This window comes from Mustelus asterias, chromosome 1 (assembly GCF_964213995.1).
Source record: "Mustelus asterias chromosome 1, sMusAst1.hap1.1, whole genome shotgun sequence".
NCBI lineage: Eukaryota > Metazoa > Chordata > Chondrichthyes > Carcharhiniformes > Triakidae > Mustelus > Mustelus asterias.
The window spans coordinates 126689838-126714462 of record NC_135801.1 but is presented as its reverse complement, the minus strand read 5'-3'; the positions used below and the strand labels follow the sequence as shown (position 1 = coordinate 126714462).

At 41.2% G+C, this 24625-nt stretch overlaps 1 protein-coding gene across 12 annotated transcripts in view; it reads left to right on the top strand.

Annotated features, from left to right (window-relative positions):
* Window positions 1-24625, top strand: part of ipo11 (importin 11) — a 548937-nt gene that overhangs the window by 64034 nt on the left and 460278 nt on the right. For all 12 annotated transcript variants that reach the window (XM_078218342.1, XM_078218361.1, XM_078218371.1 and 9 more), the window contains 2 exons: window positions 10560-10660; window positions 23517-23589. In XM_078218342.1, the coding sequence (XP_078074468.1) occupies window positions 10560-10660; window positions 23517-23589 (174 nt within the window). The remainder of the gene's footprint in view (window positions 1-10559; window positions 10661-23516; window positions 23590-24625) is intronic.

The following is a 24625-nucleotide window of genomic DNA, read 5'->3' as shown; positions in this document are numbered from 1 at the left end:
GCCTTGGGCAAACCTGTATCTGAGGTCACCATTGCCGACGTCAGATCAACCTTCTCGAAAGTCAACCCACGGAAAGTGACTGGTCCAGATGAGCACTCAGATCCTGTGCGGACCAGCTGACATCTTTAATCTCTCTCCATACCAATCTGAGGCCCCTACCTGCTTCAAGAAGATGGCCATCATCCCTGTACCAAAGTAAAAGCCAGGCAGTGTACCTTAATGACTGTTGCCTGGTGGCTCTGGCATCCATCATTATGAAGTGCTTCGAAAAGTTAATCATGGCATGAATCAGTTCCAGCCTCCCAGATTGCCTGGATCCACTACAGTTTGCCTATCATCACAACAGGCCCACAGCAGATGACATCTCCCTGGCCCTACATTCAACCCCGAAACACCTGGATAGCAAAGCCACCTATGTCAGACTCATATTTATTGACTACAGCTCACCTTCAACACCATTATTCCTATAAAAGTCATCTCCAAACTCTGGCCTAGAGCTCGGCTCCTCCCTCTGTGACTGGATCCTAGACTTCCTAACCCAAAGACTGCAATCAGTAAGGATAGGCAATAATGCCTCCTCCAAGGTTATCCTCAACAATGGTACCCCACAAAGCTGTATCCTCAGTCCCTTACTATACTCCTTATGCACCTATGACTGTGTGGTCAAATTCCTCTCCAACTTGATTGTTGACACCACTGTAGTGGATCAGATCTCACACGATGATGAGACTGAGTACAGGAAAGCAATAGAGAATCTGGTGAACTGGTTTGACGACAATAATCTCCCTCCATGTCATTAAAATGAAGGAGATAGTAATCAACTTTAGGAAGCGCAGTGGAGGACATGACCCTGTCTACATCAACAAGGATGAAGTGGGAATAGTTGGGAGCTTCACGTTTCTTGGTGTCCAGATCATCAACAACCGGTTCCTCCACGCTATAGTTAAGAAAACCCACCAGCGCTTCTATTTTCTCAGGAGACAAAGGAAATTTGGCATGCCCGCTGACTCTCTCACCCAACCTTTACTGATGCACCATGGAAAGCAGATGCACCATAGAAAGCAGATGCACCATAGAAAGCAGTCGTTCTGGTTATCGCAGCTTGGCATGGCTCCTGCTCTGTCCAAAAGACCACAAAAAACTACAAAGGGTCATGAGCAAAGCCTAGTCCATCACACAAACCAGCCTTCCATCCATTGACTCTGTCTATACTTCACAAAGCCTCGGCAAAGCAGCCAGCATAATCAAGGATCCCACGCACCCCGGACATACTCTCCTCCACCACCTTCAGTTGGGCAAAAAGGGGACAAAAGCCTGAAGACATGTACCAACCGACTCAAGAACAGCTTCTTCCCTGCTGCCAACAGACTTTTGAATGGACCTACCTCGCATTAAATTGATTTTTCTTTACACCTATTATGACTGTAACACATTCTGTACCCTCTCCTTTCCTTCTCTATAAATGGTATGCTTTGTCTGTATAGCATGCAAGAAATAATACTTTTCACTGTATAATACGTGTCAATAATCAAATCGGGGGTGCAAGTTTGGGAGGGAAGCGGTGTAGTGGAAGGGCTTGGAACATCAAGGGTTAATGTGGGAGTGAATAGAGTACAGCCCACACAATGATCATAGAATAGAATCATAGAATCCCTACAGTGCAGAAGGAGGCCATTCAGCCCATCAAGTCTGCACCAACCTCAATCCTACCCAGGCCCTATTCCCATAACGCCACATTCTTATCCTGTTAACCCTCTGACATTAGGGTCAATTTAGCATGGCCAGTCAACCTAACCCACACATCTTTGGACTGTGGGAGGAAACTGGAGCACCCGGAAGAAACCCATGCAGATACGGGGAGAATGTGCAAACTCCACACAGACAGTGACCCGAGGCCGGAATTGAACCCATGTCCCTGGCGCTATGAGGCAGCAGTGCTAACCATTGTGCTACCGTGCTGCTCATGATGTAACAAGACACGTGACCCAGAGCCGTGGTCAGTTTGGAGATGTACATTGTTGGATTAAGAATTAGACTGGAGTCAGCTCCACGCTTCTATCCTCTAGTCTAAATATGTACATAGTTATGAGTTGTTTATTATACTGTTAATATACTCCAGACTACAAAGCCTGCTTCATGATGTCGGAAGCAGGATTCTTCCGAATGGACCTTAGTTTATCAATCTATTCAAATCTGTGTAAAACAGAAATATTTTAATGCCTCAAAAAAACCATAATTTTCCAACTGTCTTGTGGAATTGTTACAGCAACTGTTAAATTTTAAACAAAAGCTCTGAAATTAGTGACTTATTTAACAGCCTTGAATCAATGGTTTTAGACATTCATCTGAACTAGAGAGCCATTAAGCCCAATTGCAGAATTTTAGAAACCATAAAATTGCTGGCAGCACCGGGCAGCAAAGGCTTGTAACAAAGAGTTGGAAGGGAAGACTTACGGGGTTGGAGAAATTTATAGTGTTTTGGTGGGCAGAAGGGTTTGGGTTGATGGTGAAGTCATGGACTGATTCAAAACAAGGAGGAGAATTTAAAATTTGAGATATTTGGGAATTTGAAGTCAGTGTCGGTCAGAGGCACCATTGTTTATGGGTGTGTGAGGGATGGGGTGGGGTTGGAAAAAATTATGGGTATAATGATCAAAAGGATTAAAAGGATTGGATTGGAGTAATTGAATTTAGAGGTGACAAAGGCACATTTTTAAAAAATTCATTCATGGGACGTGAGGATTGCTGGTAAGGCCAGCGTTTGTTGCCCATCCCTAATTGCCTTTGGGAAGGTGATGATGAGCTGTCTTTTTGGACCATTGCAGTCCATGTGGTATCTTCACTCTTAGGCAGTCTCTTGGGATGAAGGAGACTTCACTCCAGTTTGACGAGTTCTGAGATGACTTGGCTGATGAGTCCAGTATGCAATCTGCAGAATATGCCAATATGGGCCAGGGAGTGCTTGAATAATTGAGTGGATGGGCTGTTTGGAGGTTTGTGCATAACCTCTGATATCTTGACTTCACTTTGACATGTTCCCACCTAAGACTCTTGATGTGTTCAGTGCCTTCCTGGATGAGGCTTCTCTATTTTGGTCGGTCACAAACCATGATCTATGAAGGATGTTTATCCTCTTCAAGGATCCATCGAGCTTTTCCATTGTTCTCCTCGGAGTGTCTTGCTTTTGCTGAGTTCCGAGTAGAACAGTTGCTTTGGGAGTCTGGTGTCAGGCATATATGAACCACATATCCCACCCAGTGGCGCTGGTTTTAAGTGATTAGCGCCTTGATGCTGGGTGAGGACACTATTGTTCCACAGCTTTTCTTGACATCGGATTTGGAGGACATTGCTGCATACAGCTAGGTGATACTTCTCTAGTGATTTGAGGTGCTTGTTAGGGGTTGTCCCAGCCCCTTCAGAATATAGGAGCACAGGGATTGTTGTTGCTTTGTAAACCATGTTTCAGATGCTGTTTCCTCAATTGTCTGATGGCTGAACTAGCATATTTGAACAAATGATGTATTTCACTGCCCATGTCTGCCTTTGCTGAGAGGAGGCTCCCAAAATATGGAGGATGGTCCATATTTTGGAGGAACACGCCATTGACCTTAATTGTTAAGGGGAGGTGTTGAGCTGTGGGAGCTGGTTGTAGGCCACCTGGTGTAGGTACACTCACAATGCTGTTAGGAAAATGATATTGGCCCAAACAGGCTTGCTCAGTTGTAGAAAGGAAGTGTGACACTAAGACTCATTAAACATGTACTGCTTGACACCTTGCCTCATCACAGTCTCCTACAGGGTTTTTGTACCTTTGATACTGCACCTTTGCAAATAACTTTGCAAATAAGCGCTTATTGGATAGGCACATGGAGCACACCAGGATGATAGGGAGTGGGATAGCTTGATCTTGGTTTCAGATAAAGCTCGGCACAACATCGTGGGCCGAAGGGCCTGTTCTGTGCTGTACTGTTCTATGTTCTAACTAGAAAACTTGTTTTTTAAAATAGTTTTCCACAACGGTTATGAGTTGATTTTGTTTTCTAACCTCCCCTGAATTATTTCGTAAATGTTTTAGAATTAATGATTTTTTTCAGTGGAAGCAACAAGTCATGACTTTGAAACACTCAAATAATTTTGAAGATCTCTGTCAGGGCTGAAAATAGCCAATCATCTCAAATCTCTCCTACTGCTGATTGCTTGTAAAGAGCAAATCACTATTTGATGGTTTCCTGATGCCCTTACTCTGGAATTGTTGTTTACATTTATTTTGATGGATATTTGATGTTATTCAAGTGCGCGGTGGATATATTGGTTAAGTGGAATAATTATCAATTTTTTGGCAGTGTCAGATTCAAATTAGCACAAGTTAGCTGCAAAATAAAACTTATCATAAAATGTCCTCGTGGTGTATTTTGATCCCAACCTCCTGAGATCTTCATTGAAAGACAGTGAAATTTCTATTGATTATCATCTTCTGTTGTGTTAGTTGATCTCAGCCAGTAAAGCCAGGACAGTTGTCCTCTGTCCTTGGTCAGCCAGTCTTCCTGCTTCCAAATAGTGATTTCTGGGAAGTGCTTCATTTGACTGAGGTTTTGATGTGTGCTGAGCAGTGATTCCTTTTCCTTTAAACCGATAAATATATTTGCATTTATCAGGACTGAGGAATTTTTGCCCTTTGGCAGAATTTTTCCTGACTGCTGCCTCTTCCTCTAACGCAGCCAAAGTTGGGAGGTGAGAGTCTCAGCTCCTAAAATCTCTGCTTTGAGCAGACTCGAAGTGTGCCGTCACTCAGTATCGCACAATTCACTCTGGGATAAATCTTCCCTCTCCAGTAAAGCCATAGCAATTGACAAAGCCATTCTTCTTCTCAATAAGAATAGTGCAATTCAGCCTGAAATCCTGTGAGCCTTAACGTCAGCAAATCCTATCGCCCATATCTATCTGTTGATTCAAAATCCCACAAAGAGTCCCTAATTTTATGATCTCGGTAAACACGAGCAACATTTTTATTTTCAAAAAATAAATCCAAAATCCCAGTTATTTACCAAAAGAATAAACCTAGACGATCCCACAGTTGAATCATTTTTACTTACACAAGAGTCAAACAAAGCAACCACTAAATACTATCTCAGTTAACCACCTATATGCGAACACCCAGAATCAATATAAATTAAACATGAATTAACAGGCAAATTGCAATTGATTATAAACTGTTTAAATTCCACATTCAATGGCAGATACAACCAAGTGAGTTCTCATGAATTAACTCGGCAGTCCACATAGCTTATGTCATCAAACTCAGTCAACAAAGCCTTTCAAAACTCTGTCTTCCCCATGAGGACTTTTAGCTCCTCTCTCCTGGGAATCGACAGCACCATGCTGTTCCACGGGCAGAGTCTTCACTACAAATGGCACACTTGATTGCAGAATCTCCTCAACTCTGCTTACAAAAGTTTGGAAGGTGTAGATCTACCAATGTCATCTTCAAGGAACAGAAGCAGCTGCAGCCACTGATGCTCAACTTCTGAACCTGGGCGCTCTCCATCTGCTTGCCTGCATTGCATCACTGGATTCAGCAGTTTCTACTACTGAGCTTGGATGGCCCTGCATTCCTTCTATCACTTCAGCCAGTTTCAGTCTACCCAGCAGTTTTGTTTTCCAAATCTCAGTTCCAGTTTTTGTTTTCTTAGAAACTAGGAGAATTGATTCCTTTTTTGCTTTCCCTTTTGAGTTAAGATTTGTTTTAAGAAACACAAGATTGGCAGCCGTGGATTGCATAATCCAGTGTGGTCATGTTCTGTTAGTGTGGACTTCATCCTGAGTTACATGCGCTAACTGCATCAAAAGCTGAAATCCTGGGGTCACTTTGCTGATTTGATACAAATGTGTTGATCCATAGTTTTGTAATAGAAGGTAAACAAAGGAAAAACTAATGTTTCTACCCACTTGAAGTCTAACATCTCCAGCTATTGAAGTAGCCTAGAAGCATTTTGCATTTCACTGCAGATCATAAGTGTTGAAATTATATGATTCCTTGTCACAAAAAAGACGTTTTTGTCTTCAGCCACTAATTTTCAGATTTTGTTGTTTTTGGCCACTCTCATCCCTGATTTATACATGGACTGATGTTGAAACTTCTTGAAACACTTGACAAAATAAATTGCATTTGAAGTAGTGATTTATAGCCAAAAAGGGACCATAATTGAGTAGTTTCTCAATCCAGATTTTCTTGGCTCACGGAAATGAATAACCATTTTGTAGCCTAAAATTGCGGATCCGAGCATACATTGCTATCTTGGATATAGGTTGGAGAAAGGAGAAATTTAGCAAAGGCTAGTAACAAAGAGTTTGAGAAAGAAGATAAAAATATTCAGAGAATAGCTCACAAAATAAATCAATGACAATCAGCTTGAAATGACTTTCAGCAAAGGAAAAACTTGCATTTGTAGCACAAGAACACGTGTTTCCAGTAACTCAAAGAACTTCAAATATATTTAACTATTTTATTGACAGTTGTGTAAGTAAATTGATCAGCAAAAAGATAAAGTCTGAGGACTCGTACTAATCAACTCAAGAACAACTTCTTCCCTGCTGCCATCAGACTTTTGAATGGACCTACCTTATATTAAGTTGATCTTTCTCTCTACCCTAGCTGTGACTGTAACATTACTTTCTGCACCCTCTCCTTTCCTTTTCCCCATGTACTCTATGAACGGTATTCTTTGTATAGTGTGCATGAAACAATATTTTTCACTGTATACCAATACATGTGACAATAAGGAATCAAATCAAATCCATGTTGTCCAAGAGAAGGTTCCACTAAAAATTGCAACAAAAATGACCAATTAATTTGTTTTTGGTGACAGTTTCGGGAAGAATACTTGCAAGTTGTTGCCTGCTTCTTTTTGAGGCTCTGAGATATTTAAAATTTCCTGAACCACTGGAACAAGCTTAGAAATTGGTTTAACGCCTATCCAACAGAATAGGAGAGGGTTTACAGTGTATAGACAGGTTATTTGGCCCAATTGATTTGTGCTGTGTTTATCCTGCACTTGAACCTCTTTCCATCCTACTTCATCTAATCTTATCTGCATATCATCCTATTCTTTTCTCCCTCATGCACTTATCCATATCCCCTGCAGTTCATTTACACTATTCACCTCAACTGCTTCATGTGGAAATTCAAAGTTACATATTCTAATCACTCTGGATTCAAAAAATGTTTATCCTGAATGGTTTATTGGATTTATCAGTAACTACTATATACTTATCAGACCTGTACATTATCTGCAAATCTTATTGTAAATGTGTAGGACCTTTGCAGATGAATTCAGTGGACCACCTTTTCATACTTGGAGGACCTTGACTTTGCTGATGTTCTTGCTGCCATCTCTTTAAGATATACTCATGTTTGGGGGAAGTCTGACAGACTCAGCATGTACAGAATGCGGACTGGTCTGCATATCAACAAGCAGAAAACACAAGTCATGAGTGTCAACACTCTTGCATCACCTCCAATTACCATTGATAGTGATGTGTCAGAGTATATCGAGGGTTTCACTTACGTCGTGAGATTTGTCAACAATACCTTTTATAACAGTTGCTGATGTAAGATCTACAACATCTACTAGCCAAATTAAATTTCAAGTGAGCATCTGGGCAAGAAGACTGGTTGCTACAACCTTGTCCTTGAGATCAAAAAGCGGCAAATAAGATGTCTTGGACACAAGCAAAGGATGTCCCAAGAGCAAATACTGAAGGTTGTTCTAAGATGGCATGGAGGAGGACTGTGTGACAACTGGAAGTGATCGGGTTTACTGAGGATGCGGCACAAAGTGTAACACGTGCCCAATGAAGGAACATTGCCAAGGCCTTATGTCCCATCTTGAACAGGAAGGATAGCCAACTAACTGTAAACTTATGACCGCTAGTTTTGGACTGTTCCACAACTGGAAATATCTTTTAATTCATAATTACTCTTGGTGATAATTTCATCACTCTTAGTGATGGACTTCAGGTTCCTCTCCTGGATTGCGTTCTGTGCCTTCTACCTGTGGTGCTTGTTTAGGTTGTGTTCAACATGGAGGAGCACTGATTCATCTGATCAGGGAGTGCATGGTAGGAGGTGATCAGCAGGAGGTTTCCTTGTCCATGTTTGATCTGATGCAATGCGTCCTCATGATCTAGTATCTGTGTTTAGGATATTCATGACCAGCCCCTTCTGTCCATAATTGTGCTGCCACTTCTGTTGGGTCTGCCCTGCTGGTGGGGCAGGATATGACATGGGATGAGGATGGTGCTCTATGTGTGACATTGTCTGTAAGTTATGATTCGGTGTGTATGATTGTGTCATGTTATTGCTTGCCTAGTTTGTGGCAGGAGTCGGCTCTCCTAGTTTTGGCACATGTCTTAACAGATATCTTTGGGTCGTAACAGATATCTTCACATCGTCTTTGACCACAGGCGAGGTTCCAGAGAACTGGAGAATAGCCAATGTTGTTCCCTTGTTTTAGAAAGGGAACGGGGATAATTCGGGAAATTATAGGCCAGTGAGCCTGACGGCAGAGGTGGGGAAGCTTTTGGAGAAGATACTGATAGGTCGGCATGGTGGCACAGTAGTTAGCACTGCTGCCTCACAGCATCAGGGACCCCGATTCGATTTGTGGCTTGGGTCACTGTCTATGTGGAGCTTGCACGTTCTCCCCATGTCTGCATGGGTTTCCTCTGGGTGCTCTGGTTTCCTCCCACAGCCTGAAAGACGTGCTGGTTAGGTGCATTGGCCTGAACAGGCGCCGGACTGTGGCGACTAGGGGATTTTCACAGTAACTTCATTACAGTGTTAATGTAAGCCTTACTTGTGACTAATAAATAAACTTTACTTTGAGGACATGATATATGTACATTTGGAAGAAAATGGACTGGCTAGTGACAGGCAGCATGGTTTTGTACAGGGAAGGTCACGTCTCACCAACATGATTGAGTTTTTTGAAGAGGTGACAAAGATAGTTGATGAGGGAAGGACTGGATGTAGTTTATATGGACTTTAGTCAGGCATTTGACAAGGCCCCACATGGCAGACTGGTACAAAAACTAAAATCACATGAGATTCGGGGTGGGCTGGCTAGATGGATACACAACTGGCTTGGTTATAGAAGCCCGAATAGCGGTGGAAGGGTGTTTTTCAGAATGGGGATCTGCAGCTAGTGGTGTTCCGCAGGGATCAGTGCTGGGACCTCTGTTGTTTGTAGTATATATAAATGACCTGGAGGAAATGTGGGTGGTTTGGTTAGTAAGTTTGCGGACAACATGAAGATTGGTAGAATTGCTGATAGTACAGGGGATTCAATAAGAGTTTTAACAACACCGGGTTAAAGTCCAACAGGTTTATTTGGTAGCAAATACCATTAGCTTTCGGAGCGTTGCTCCTTCGTCAGATGGAATGGAAATCTGCTCTCAAAAACAGGGCACAGAGACACAAAATCAAGTTACAGAATACTGGCTAGATGGATACTGGCTAGCCAGTATTCTGTAACTTGATTTTGTGTCTCTGTGCCCTGTTTGAGAGCAGATTTCCACTCCATCTGACGAAGGAGCAGCGCTCCGAAAGCTAATGGTATTTGCTACCAAATAAACATAGAACACAGAACATTACAGCGCAGTACAGGCCCTTCGGCCCTCGATGTTGCGCCGACCAGTGGTACCAATCTAAAGCCCCTCTAATCTACACTATTCCAATATCATCCATATGTTTATCCAATAACCATTTGAATGCTCTTAATGTTGACGAGTCCACTACTGCTGCAGGCAGGGCATTCCACGCCCTTACTACTCTCTGAATAAAGAACCTACCTCTAACATCTGTCATAAATAAACCTGTTGGGACTTTAACCTGGTGTTGTTAAAACTCTTACTGTGTTCACCCCAGTCCAACGCCGGCATCTCCACATCAGTACAGGGGATTGTCAGAGGATACAACAGGATATAAGATAGATTGGAGACTTGGGCAGAGAAATGGCAGATGGCGTTTAATCCGGACAAATGTGAGGTGATGCATTTTGGAGGATCAAATTTAGGTGTGAATTGTATTGTAAATGGCAGAACCCTTTAGAAACATTAATATACAAAGGGATCTGGACGTGCAGGTCCACAGTTCCCTAAAAGTGGCAACACAGGTGGCCAAGATGATTAAGAAAGCACATGGCATGCTTGCCTTCATCAGCCGGGGCATTGAGCACAGCGGTTGGGAAATTATTTTGCAGCTATATAAAACCTTGGTTAGACCACATTTGGAGTATTCAGAGCATTTCTGGTCGCTACACTACCAGAAGGTTGTGAAAGCTTTGGAGAGAATGCAAAGAAGGTTCAGCCGGATGTTGCCTGGTCTCAAGGATGTTGGCTAGATTGTGTGTCTGCAATTTAAGATGTTTTAAGAATCTGTTTCGGGAGAAGTTCAGCATGAAAGACAAATTTCTGACTTAAAATGCCCACCTGAAGCTAATTTATTTATTAAAAATCTGACCATTCAGCCAAATTAATTAATTTATTTGTATTTTTTTCAGAATATCTTCACTAATCATGCACTAGATATAAATGTACGGTGGCTTGCTGTGCTGTACTTCAAAAATGGAATCGATCGTTACTGGCGACGTATTGCTCCACAGTAAGTTTTTCAGTTGTGCATTTGGAATCTCAACGAGCTTCTAATTTTCTTTTCACAAATTTATTGAACACTTTAGAAGTCAGATCTTTGTTTTTATTTCATGGGATGTGGACGTCGCTGGCTAGGCCTGCATTTATTATCCATCCCTAATTGCCCCTGATGGTGGTGGTGACCTGACTTCCTGAACTGCTGCAGTCCATGTAGTGTAGGTGCACCTACAGTGCTGTTAGGGAGGAAATTCCAGGATTTTAACCCAGTGACAGTGAAGGGATGGCGATACTAGTGACTGGTCCAGTTCACTTTCTGGTCAATGGTAACTCTCAGCATGTTGGTAGCGTGGTATTCAGTGGTGGTATTGCTATTGAACGTCAAGTGGAGTTGTTTAGATTTTCTCTGATTGGAGATGGTCATTTCCTGCACTTGTGTGGCGCAAATATTACTTGTCACTTATCAGCCTGAATATTGTTCTGCTGCATATGGAAGTGGACTGCTTCAGTATTTGAAGAGTCATGAATACTGCTAAATATCCCCACTTCTGAACTTATAATGAAAGGGAAGGTCAGTGATGCGGCAGATGAAGTTGAACATTACCCTGAGGACCCCCTGCAGTGATGTCCTGCGATTGAGGTGATTGACCTCCAATAACCAAAACCATCTTCCTTTGTGCCAGGTATGACTCCAACCAATGAAGAATATCCCCCCCCTCCGATTTCCATTGACTTCAGCTTTGCTAGGATTCCTTGGTGTCATACTCAGCCAAATGCTGTCTTGATGTCCAAGGCAGTCAGGCTCACTTCTTGACCAGGTCTTTGGTCCATGTTTAGATAAAGGCAGTAGTGAGGTCAGGAGTTGAGTGGTCCTGGTGGAACACAAATTGAGTGCCCATGAACAGATAATTGCTGAGTGGGTGCTGCTTGATAACACTGTTGGTGACCGTTACCATCACTTAGTTGGTGATCGAGGGTAAACTGGTAGACTGGCGTGGTAATTGGCCTGGTTGGCTGTGTCCTGCTTCTGTGTGCAGAACATGCCAGGCAGTTTTCCACATTGTCAGGTAGATGCCAATGTCATAGCTGTACTGGAACAGCTTGGTTAAGGGTGCAACTAGTTCTGGAGTGCAAGTCTTCAATATTATTGCTGGAATATTGACAGAGCCCATAACCTTTGCAGTAATGCAGTGCCTTTTGCCCTTTCTTGATATCACATGGAGTGAATTGAATTGGCAGGTGACTGGCATCTGGGAGGCCAGGAAGAAGGCGAGATGGATCATCCACTCTGCATTTCTGGCTGAAGCTTGTTGCAAATACTATTTTTCAGAGGTGCTGTGATCGTTTAATTGAAACCCCATGTGTTCTTTCAAGTGGATGTGAAAGAAGATCCCATGGTGCTCATTCAAAGCAAAGCAAGGAGTTTACCCTGATGGTCCTGGACTATATTTATTTGTCAGTGAGAATCATTTAAACAGATTAACTAGTCATCATCTCAGTGTTGTTTGAGAGAATTTGTTGTAATGAAATTGGTTGCTGCATTCTCCACATCACAACAATGATTACTTCAAAAGTACTTTGGCTGTAGAGTGGTTTGCGAAGTCCTGAAGTTATGAATAGTGAGATATAAGTGCACATTTTTTTTCCTTTATCTCATTACATACTTGTGAAACAAAAGGCTGCTGAGAGATCCCATAAAGCAACATGGAGTTCAGAGAGTGAGTGCCCATAAAAAAGCACTGTGTTATGGGAGAGAAAGCCTGTAAAGCAGCGTGGAGGTGAGAGAGCCCGCAAAAGCATGGAGATCAGAGAGAGCCCATAAAGTAGCATGGAGATCAGAGAGAGCCCATAAAGTAGCATGGAGATCAGAGAGAGCCCATAAAGTAGCATGGAGATCAGAGAGAGCCCATAAAGTAGCATGGAGATCAGAGAGAGCCCATAAAGTAGCATGGAGATCAGAGAGAGCCCATAAAGTAGCATGGAGATCGGAGAGAGCCGCAAAGTAGCATGGAGATCGGAGAGAGCCCGCAAAGTAGCATGGAGATCAGGGAGAGCCTGCAAAGTAGCATGGAGATCGGAGAGAGAACCCATAATGTAGCATGGCGGTCAAAGAAAGAGCCCGTAAAGTAGCGCAGAGAGAAAGAGAGAGCCTGTAAAACAGCATGGAGACCAGAGAGAGCCCATGAAGCAGTGTGCCGGTCAGAGAGAGAGCCCGTAAAGCCCTCGCACCTAAATACAGGTGGTTACAAGGATATGGAAGTAGAGCTGGCCAAAGTGAACACCAAAATTGGCTTTAAATGTAGGACAACAGAGATGCAATAGAAGAAGTTTAAGGAGATATTTAGTAACATTCAGCAAAGATTTATACAAATTAAGAAAGCAAGATGCATCATTCATGGCTATATAAGAAGTTAAGGATTGTAACAAATTGAAAGAACTTCAACAAGAGGCAACCGCAGTTAGTTAATTAGGTAGCTAGTTTGAACTAAATTCTCTAGCAAACAGTGCTAACTCATCTCATGAACTTCTGCTAGCATATGTAGTGGTGGTCTTACAGTTGGAGCTTAACTCTTACAGTCTTACACTGCAGCTAGCCAGAGTGTGAGTTACATAGATGAGTGAGGGAATTTGGTGCAATGAGTGAGGAGGTGCTGCTCACGTAACTAGCTACCTTAACTTTGAGTCCAATCAAGCAGTACTTATGGATTTTGGAAAATTACAACGAATGCATCCACTATTTCTGTAGCCGCTACTTTTAGGATCTTAAGATGCAAGCCATCATGGCTAAGGGACATATCTGCCTTTAGCCCCATTAGTTAGTCTAATACTACTTCTCATAGCTAACATGTTCCCAGGACAAGATCGCCTGTATCTGGAGGCCTTAAAAGAAGCGGCTGCAGGGAAAGTGAATTCATCGATTGTCATCTTCCAAAATCCTTGGATTCTGAAAGGGTTCCAGAGGGTTGGGAATGTGCAGATATAACCCTTTTTTAATCAAGAAAGCAGGGAAAGCATAGGCCAGTTAGCCTAACATTTGTCATGGGGAATTTGTGAGAATCCATTATTGAGGAGGTAACAGCAAGATATTAGAGAAAATCATAATGAGATCAGGCAGACTCAACAGACGTTGTGAAAAGGAAATAGCGATTTCCAATTTCTTAGAGTAGATAAAGGGAAATCTATGGTGTACTTGGAATTCTAAAGATATTTGAGAAGGTGCCATGTCAAAGATTACTACACAACGTAAGGTCATAGAGTATAGGGAGTAACGTTATTAGTATGGTTATCGGATTGGTTAGCTAACAGAAAATGAAGAATATCCATAAGTGGATCTTTTTTGGTTCGCAAACTGTAATGAATAGAATGCCGTAGTATCAGTGCTGGGGCCTCAATTATTTACAGTCTATATCAATGACTTGGATGAAGGGGCCAAATGTATGGTTGCCAAATTTACTGATGACACAGATAGCTTGGATAGTAAGTTGGAGGAGGTCGAGTCTGCAAATTGAATGCATAGGTTAAGTGAATGGACAAGTGAAGTATAATGTGGGAAAACGTGAAGTTGTCCACTTTGGCAGGAAGAATAAGAAGTATGCTACTTAGATTGAAAGAGAAGGCAGAACTTGGTACAGAGGAATCTGAATGTTCTGGTACATGAATCACAAGAGGGGCAGCATGGTAGTATAGTGGTTAGCACTGCTGCCTCAGCACCAAGGACCCGGGTTTGATTCTGGCCTTGGGTGACTGTGTGGCGTTTGCACATTCTCCCCGTGTTTGCGTGGGTTTCCTCTGGGTGCTTTGGTTTCCTCCCACAGTCCGAAGATGTGCAGGTTCAGTGGATTGGCCCTGCTAAATTGCTCCTTAGTGTCAAAAGATGTGTAGGTTAGGGAGATTAGTGGGGTGAATACGTGGGGTTGTGGGGATAGGTGGGGCTAGGTAAGATGCTCTGTCGGAGATTCCGTGCAGACTCGATGGGTCGAATGGCCTCCTTCTGCACTATAAGGATTCTATGATTATGCAGGTACAGCAAGTGATTAGGAAGGCGAATGGAATGTTGGCATTTATTGTAAGGGGAATGGAATATTAAAGTAGGGAAGTTTTACTGTAGCTGTACAGGGCACTGATGAGACCACATCTGGAATACAGTAACATTTCACGAACTTGATCTTTAATTAAGTTATCATGGAACATAGCAGCTTTGCATATGGAATATCTCCATAAGGAGCGAGAGAAAGTTAGAATGTGATTCAACATGAGCAACTCTTGGGGAACTTCTGTGCAGTTTCAGTATTTTAATGAGATCTAATCATATGACGACTCTTTTGACAAGCGAGTTGTCTCATTTTTGTTTTTAAATCTTTAGGAAGAGCTGCAAATCTATTCACTTGGTTTTCCTGCATTAAATTAGCAATCATGAATCTGTTTCCAACCACCTCAGGACAGTGTGTTGGTAGCTGACAGCACATATTATGCAAATCATATTCATATGATCGTGTGCACTCTAACTGGCAGGGGCAGGGGTCTGTACTATAACATGTATAAGATATTAGGAAATGTATTAAAGTTGTTGTGAGCAATTGTCCTAAGAATTTCGGCAAGTTCTCTGAAAGCTATGGGTGCTTGGTAATGTGTGGATGTTGTTGGTTATGTACTTTATGAATAAAAAAGAGTAAGATTCGGTGTAAAACAATTTTAGATCATTGATCTATGGTAGAAGTATGCTGTAGCAAACAGTCTGGTTCAGAGTTAGTTGATTAAACTTATACCCAAGCAGAAGAATAGGTTGGGAATCTAATCTGTGACCATTTCTCCTTCAGATGAGACATTAAACTGAGGTCTCTTCTGCTTGTTTAGGTCAATAAATCCAGTCACGGCAATTGAAACACGCAGAATCCTTTAGTTTGGCCAACATTAACCAGTATCACACCAAAAATTAGTGGTTCACCTTTTGTGAAATGGTTAGTGCAGATTTGGCTGCTGGCTAGTTCACCATGTCTGAGAAGTAATGCATTGTGTACTAAGTTATTTTTATATAATTTGAAGCATATTACCATTAAATGGATGACTGCTTATCCTGGAGTGATGCATTAAATGAACAATCTATATAACTGAAAGCTGACACATTGAGTCATCGAGTGTATTTTATTCTGAGTTGTGCTTTAACATCAGGGCTGCTTTGGTTCTGGCATTCTGAATCAAGGGTGCTGAGCTAAATTTTGGAACGTATTTATATCTATTTTGAATGTTGGAAGTTATTTAATTTCAAGATTCTTTCTGTTTTCAAATAATCCTTGAGTAGACAGACTTCAGTCAAGAAAAAGATAAGTAATATGGTTTGACTCTGTGATCTTTGCCATATCAAAATGACAGCAATTGAAATGGGGAATTTGGTGTGCATACAACAGCAAATTGCAGACCTTTACCACGCAGATGACAGCATTAACTGTTTGCATCACTATCTGTGGAAGAAAATGTACAGCAATGAGAAAATGTCAGTTTGAGTGATTCACAGATCATTACAACCCAGAGTTATTAAATTTTGTCTCTGACTTTGGTATTGTGATTTTTTTTAACTTTAAAATGTTTTTTCTCTGCTTTATCAAGCTCTGTTGGTTGGAACAGCTGATCCATCTTAAGATTTCTCCTGGGTTGTTAGCCTCTGGGAGAGTTAATGAGCCATTATTGATTATTCTTCTGGATATTTCTGAAATAAATGATCAGATTAGCATAAAAACTCAACATTATAGAAATATCTTTTTGTTTAGGCTGTAACTTGAACTTGACACGTTGAAAAATACTGGGTTGCATGCATAAATCATGACTTCAGTATTGACAATTTGTTTACTGGCTTTGCCATTTTGAAGAAGCACAGAATAACAAGGGCATTGAATGTACTCTGGGTGAACTGCAGTGTGCTGAAATGCCACAACTGTCCAAGCTGGCCAAGCCTTGGACATAGCCTTCAGATTAGTCTTGTAGGAGTGAGAGCATTAGACAGAAACCTACTTGACCTTGTCCTCAGCAAATCTATCTGTCGCAGATGCATCTGTTCATGATAGTATTAGTAGGAATGACCACTGTGCAGTCATTATACAGAGGGAGTATGGTCTTCATACCAAGGATAACATCTATTGTGCTGTGTGGCACTACCACCATGCTAAATGAATTGACTTAAGACAGACTTACTAGTACAAAACTGGACATCTAGGAGCCACTGTAAGCCGTGAGCATCAGCAGAACTGTAATTAACCACAATCTGAAACCTCACGGCTCAGCATTTTCTTCACTTTACCATTACCATCAAGCCAGGGAATCAACATTGGTTTGATGAGGAGAGCATGCCAGGAGTAGCACCAGGCATACCTAAAACTGAGGAGCCTACCTGGTGAATCTAAAACGCAAGACTATATGCATGCCAAACAGCTGAAGCAGCATGCAGTAGACACAGCTAAGAGATCCCACAGCTAACACAGCAAATCAAAGCTCTGCAGTCTTGCCGTATTTAGTTGTGACTGATGAATAATTGAACAGCTAATTTTCGATGGCAGTGAAGCAACACGTAGGAAGTGCAAAATACAAAGCTGAAGTGTTTAAATCCATCTTCACACAGCAGTGTTGGGTAGATGATCCATCTTGATCACTTCCTGAGGCCCCATTGGCACAGATGTCGGTCTTTAGTCAATTTTATTCACTCCAGGTGATATCAAGAAATAACTTGGTGTGCAGCAGTAACTCACCAAGACTTTGCCAGCAACTCCTAAACTGACAACCACTACCTCCTAGAACAAAAGAACAAGGGCAAAAATGGATGGGAGCCCCACCATCTCCAAATTCTCTTCTGAGTCACCATCCTGATTTTGAAGTATACTACCTTTTTTTTTCGTTGTTACAAGGTCAAAAATCTGGATCACCCTACCTAACAAGATTGTATGAATGCTAGAAGGCATCTCTCCACCATCTCAGGGAACTTAAAAATAGGTAATAAGTGCTGGCCTTGCCAGCTGCACTTGGATCCTATGAATTGTTACAACGCAGAGGTTGTACCCCAATTTGGAAGTAACGTCGAATCCCCCAAAGAGGAATACCTCGCCTCGTAATCTGTTACGTGTGTGGGAAGGTGTGAACTGTTCTTCAGTAATGTTTAGTGGTTAACTAACAGAAATACCTGACACTCGCTTTAACATGAACACATAACAATTTATTTATTTAACTAACCGAGAACTTTAACTCTGCAAGTAACATGCCAAATAATAAGATTCTAATTGAATGCTGTTCAAATAAATGTATTAGTCATTCATTAACCAAAAAAAAATAGAGTTGTCACTCAAGGTGTGCAACCAGGTTTTGTGGCTTTTGGAAACTTTTGAAATTCTTCTGTTGATTCTTCTGTTTGTAAGTTCTTTCTGATTTGGTAACTGTTGCTTGTTAGATGGTGTGTTCTCTTAAGAGATATCTGAAGCTGGCAGAGTTGAGAGCTGCTCGCTCCCTCTCGAGGCTTGAGAGGTGGCAGTTCGTCCATTGGTCTCCTGTTTTTTGCCCTCTGCACTCTTTTTTTCCTGTGATAACTTATCAATTTTCCTACAATAGGATTGGTCTGATATTGTCAACATCATCAAATTCAAATCTCATAGGTTCTTGGTAGCTGAGTGTCTGTTTTAAATTGATTGGGCAAAATTGAAACAAAACAGGTTGTCTTGTCAAGTCTATTGCTTTTTGATACAAATGTTTCGGCTTGAACTCTGGATGTACTTTGCATTTTAAACCTCCAAACACTGAAACAAAACACCAGCTTTTAAAGGGACCAACCACATAAAGTTTCCCTCCCCCCTCGCATTTTTACAATTTTGTACGTCTTTACCAATATCAAATTTCAACTTCTCAAACTCAACTTTGCAACAGAATGAATAAATAAAAAATAAAATGGCAGGCTCTCATTGCAAAGAAATAAAACTAATAGAATACAAAAGAATGTTGTATTGTCAAACAAATTTATTTTTGAGCACTATCCCATTGTGCTAATCTATGCCAACATTGCAAAAACTGCTGCTTTTTTCTGACTGCTTTGATAATTTCCACAATCAAACCATTCTGTACCAAATAAAGATTTTTTTCTTTGTAGGTTTATTGAGTTCCTTTATTGGAGAAAACCACATAAATAGTAGATTTGGTATTGCATGGAAACTATGGTTTTTAGCAAGTTGATTAGCATATGTTCGTGCATAGATTATAGAAAATACTGACTGTTCTGCTACAGTCTTGGGTATGAATAATTACAATGATCTTTTAATGTGAAAATGTCCCATTTTTCAAAGGCAAAAGTAATCAGTGTGACTGGAATATCTGCAATGTCTTGTTCTCCTTGTTCAGTACCCAACATAACTGTCAAGTAGGAGACGCATGCAATGACCAGTAATTTTTAAGATCTCTATATTGAATTCATAGATAGGGTCATCTGCAGAGGATATACAGAATAGATATAGAATATTTGGCCCAACCAGTTCATGCAAGGATTTATACACTTGAGTGTCTGCCCATCTTTTCTCACCTGTGAAATACCATCCACTTGCCTGGATGAGTGCCGATACAACATTACTCAAGAAGCTTGACATTATCCAGGACTAAGCATCCCATCCACAAACATTCACTTCTTCCACTACCACCGATGCTCAGTAGCAGCAATGTGTACCATCTACATGTATCAAATACATGAAGAATAGGATGGGAATAGAGGGATATGGTCTCCGGAAGGGTAGGGGGTTTTAGTTAAGTCGGGCAGCATGGTCAGTGCAGGCTTGGAGAGCCGAAGGGCCTGTTCCTGTGCTGTAGTTTTCTTTGTTCTTTGTACAAGATGCACTGAAGTAACTCACCAAAACCCCTGAGCCACCACCTTCCAAACCCATAACCGTCACCATCTGGAAGGACAAGGGCAACAGATGCATGCAGGCACCACCATCTGGACGTTTCCCTCCAAGCCACTCATCATCCTGTCTTGAAATATATTGTTGTTCTTTCACCGTCATTGGGGTGAGATCATGGAATACCCTCTGTAACTGGACTGTAGGTCTTGAACGTTGACACAGTTTGCCTCAGCTACTAACTCTGTGGCTGAATTCCATGTTCTCTCAACTCTCCATGTGAAGAACTTTCTCTTGTTCTCTCATAAGTCTATGTAACCCTGTATCTATAGTCCTTTAATTGGCACCCATCTTGATCATTTTATGCTCTACTACACTTTGACGCATATTCTTGGTGACTGTTCCTGCAGCATTGAAGTGTTGCTGTGCCTTGTATATCATAATAAACCACTTCAGAGGGTTAACACGTGTGCCTCAAAACACAAACACATTTGATATTCAAATTGGGGTATGCTATGAATTAATGGCACAGTTGACAACATCTTCCATCATTCTGCTGATATTTGAGAATAGGGATGGGGTGATAATTGGCTAGATTGTATTTGCCCTGCTTTTTTTTCCAAATTGTTTGGTAGATGCAGGTGCTGTATCTATACTGGAACATCTTGGCTAAAGGCGCCATTTGCTCGGGAGCACCAGGATCATATCAGAGTCCATAGAATTTGCTGCAACTGTTACATTCACCCATTTCTTGAGTCGCATGGAGTGAAATTAATTGGCTGAAGACTGGTATCTGTGATGCTGGGGACCTCAGGAGGAGGCTGTGATGGACCATCCAGTTGGCACTTCTGGCTAAAGGTGGTTGCAAATGTTTTGGCCTTCTCTTTTGCACTGATGTGCTGGGCTCCACCATCATTTAAGGGATGTTTGTGGAGCCTTTTCTGTTGTTAAATTGTCCACTAGCATTAATGATTGCATGTGGCAGGACTGGAGAACTGATTTGATCTGCTGGTTGTGAGATTGCTTAGCTCTGTCTTGTGTTTGCTACTTTCACTACATAGCATACATGTGGTCCTGTTTTGCAGCTTAACCGGGTGGCCAGGATTTGCTCCTGGCATGCTCTCCTGCACTCGTCATTTAACCTAGGTTAATCCCTCGGCTTGATGTTAGTAGAGCGGGGGATATGCCAAGTCACAAGGGTACAGATAGTGGTTGAATGAGATTTTACTACTGCTGATAGCTACCAGTGCCCATCGGTGCCCAGTTTTAAGCTTAAGTCTGAATCCATCCAATTTAACATGATTGTGAATAGTCAGGATTTTATCTCTACAAGGACATCTATGCTAGTCGCTCAGCAATTTTGCATGGACAGATTTGACAATGACAGGTAGGTTGATGTGGGTGAGGTCAAGTAGGTTTTTTACTCTTGTTGATTTTCTCACTCCCTGCTTGTGACCCAGACTGCCAGATATCTCCTTTAGAGTGTGCGTGCATGTGGTAGTAATAGGAAAGAGGTTTTCTTGCCTGTATTTGACCTGATGCCCAGAGACTTCAGAGTCTTGAGTCATTTTTGACTCCCAGGATCAGTCGCTCTTGAATGTACACCATTGTGCCGTTACCTCTATCTGATGGGATAGGGCATGCCCAGAAAAGTGATTGAAGAGTTTGGGACATTGATTGTAAGGTATGGTTCGATGAGTATGACAAAGTCAGGCTGTTGCTTGTCTAATTTGTGGGGTAGCTCTCCCAATTTTTGTGCAAATTCTTAGATACTAGTAAAGAGCGCGTTATAATCTAATTGCCTTTATGGAGATGGAGCTGCAGGGTGACCAAAGCTGGAAAATAATTATTCAAAGGTGTTTAACATATATGAAGGACAGGTGGTGGGGTAGCGCTAATTATTGGGGATGAAATCAGTACAGTAATGAGTGTGGATCTGAGATCAGAAGAACAAGATGTAGTATCAGTTTGACTGGAGCCACGAAACAGCAAGGGGTAGCAAACATTGGAGGAACTGTTTATAGGCCACCAATCTGTATTGGTAAAGTTTTCAATCTGCATCGACTGGGTAAACCTAATTAGATCTAATGATGTGGAGGATGAACACTTGGAGTGTGTATGAGATGTTTTCCTACAGTAGTATGTTGAGGAACCGAAAGCTGAGCAGGCTATTTTTCATCCAGCATCATACAATGAAAGAGGACGAATTAATAATCTTGTTGAATCCAAAGCTAAAGTCATAAACTGAACCAAAGGCAACTTTGGATAAGTTGGCTGTGGTGGATTGGGAAACTACATTAAGTGATTTGACAGTACACAGACAATAGTTAGTATTTAAAGAGCTAATATATGTTTTACAACAGATGTGCATTCCTTCAAGTCCCAAAAACCCAACAGGAAAATGAGACAACCATGGCTAACAAAATAAGCTAAAGAATGTATCAGATTGAAAGAAGAGGCTTACAGAGCTGCCAAAAAGTAGTAAGCCTGAGGATTGGGAGTGTTTTAGAATTTAGCAAAGGGTGACCACAAAACTGATAAAGAAAGTGAGAACAGAATATGAATATAAACTAACAAGAAACGTAATGGATTGTAAGAGCTTCAATAGCAAGGGCAAATGTGGATTTGATTTGATTTATTATTGTTACATCTATTAGTATACAGTGAAAAGTATTGTTTCTTGCATACTATACAGACAAAGCATACTGTTAATAGATAAGGAAAGAAAAGAGTGCAGAATATAGTGTTGTAGTCATAGCTAGGATATAGAGAAAGATTAACTTGGTGCGAGTTAGGTCCATTCAAAAGTCTGATAGCAGCAGGGGAGAAGCTGTTCTTGAGTCGGTTACATGACCTCAGACTTTTGTATCTTTTACCCGATGGAAGAAGGTGGAAGAGAGAATGTCCGGGGTGCGTGGGGTCCTTAATTATACTGGCTGCTTTGCCGAGGCAGCGGGAAGTGTAGACAGTCAATGGACGGGAGCATGGTTTGAATGATGGATTAGGCTACATTCACAACCTTTTATAGTTTCTTGCAGTCTTGGGCAGAGCAGGAGCCATACCAAGCCATGATACAATCAGAAATAATGCTTTCTATGGTGAATCTGTAAAAGTTGGTGAGAGTCGTAGCTGACATGCCAAATTTCCTTAGTCTTCTGAGAAAGTAGAGGCGTTGGTGGGCTTCCTTAACGATAGTGTCGGCATTGGAGGACCAGGACAGGTTGTTGGTGATCTGGACACCAAAAAACTTGAAGCTCTCGACCCTTTCTACTTTGTCCTCGTTGATGCAGACTGGGGCATGTTCTCCACTACTCCATTACAGGCAAAAACAGAATAGTTTAAAATGGAGGATAGGGAAATGGCAGAGAAGTTATGTAATTACTTTGTATCTGTCTTCGCGCAGGCAAAAGAAATAATTTGTCCAGAAATAATAGCGAACCAAGCACTAATGAGGAACTGAAGGAAATTAGCATGAGTAAAAATGTTGTATTGTAGAAAATCATTTGATTAAAAGTTGAGTTGTGAACCTGTGGCATTCTCTACCACAGAAAGCTGTTGGCAACGGCAAGTTTGTTAAATATAGTCAAGCGGGAACTAGACATGGCCCTTGTAACTAAAGGGATCAAGGTGTACGGAGAGAAAGTGGGAGTGGGATACTGAAAGCTCATAATCAGCCATGATCATATTGAATGGGGGTGCAGGCTCGAAGGGCCGAATGGCCTACTCCACCTATTTTCTGTGTTTCCAGCATTACTCTTCGCAGCGTTTTCCACTGCAGGTATACTTTGTCTGAAAGGTCAGTGGCTTGTAAAAATCACCATGTTGTGCAATCATACAAAAGACATTTCCACAAAACTCTGCTACTCCTGGCTTTTTTAATTATTGCATTTCGAGGATTTTATTTGGCATGGACAACTTTGTAACTAAAATGGGTGCATTGTTATCATTTATTTGTTTCAATATTATTTGTCCAGTTATAGCCTTCATTGCAAACATAATTTTTTTTTATTACAGTGCTTTATCAGAAGAAGAAAAGTCTTCATTGCGTGCAGGGCTCATTGCAAATTTTAATGAACCAGTGAATCAGGTTGGTGATATAATTTTGCATAGATTTCTACCTGTTATTTATGAAAGACAATTTTTTCCCCTTATGTGGAAGAAATTACCATGCTATTTTGTCAGTTTTAAAGCAAGGAAGAAAATTGTGCTGAATGGTAATATAACAGTTGTACTGATAATGAGTGCCTCATTCTGCCAAACAAGAAGTAATGCGAATTGAATTGTTATAATTGTGCAACTAAATTTTTAAATGGTGACATTTCTTTGACTTCTAATACATTTGATTCTCTCTACAAATGTTTTTACGAAAACTGTTTAAATCCACATATCTTAGAACCATAGAATCCCTACAGTGCTCATTGAGTCTGTATCAACTCCAGAAGTTGTTTATTCCTGTTTGGTGCAAAAGTTGTAAGGGAATTTGTGGCCAAACCATGGCTTACAAGGGAAATTAGAGAGAGTTTCAGATTCAAGGTAAAAGCATGCAAATTGGCAAGCGAAAACAATTGCCCTGAGGATTGGGAGCAGTTTAAAATTCAGCAAAGGAGGATCAAGGGATTGATTAAGAAGAGAAAAATAGAGAATGAAAGTAAGCTAACGGGGAAGATAAAAACTGACCGTAGAAGTTTCTATAGATGTGTAAAGTGAAAAGGATTGACAAAACCAAATGTAGGCCCCTTACAGTCAGAAACAGGAGAATTCATAATGGGGAATAAAGCGCAAATGACTCAGGAATTAAACTTGTACGTTGCTTCAGTGTTCACAAAGGAAGACATGAATAATGTACCCGAAGTGCTGAGAGAAACATGTTTTAGTGAGGAGCTGAAGGAAATCAGCATTAGTAGAGAAATGGTTTTGGGGAAATTGATGTATTGAAGGTGGATAAATCTCCAGGTCCTGATAATCTTCATCCAGAGTACTTAAGAAAGTGGCCCTGGAAATAGAAGATCCATTGGTGGTTATTTTCCAAAATTCTTTGGACTCTGGAATATTTCCTGCAGATTAGAGGGTAGCTAATGTATGCCCACAATTCAAAAAGGGAGGGAGAGAGAAAACAGGAAACT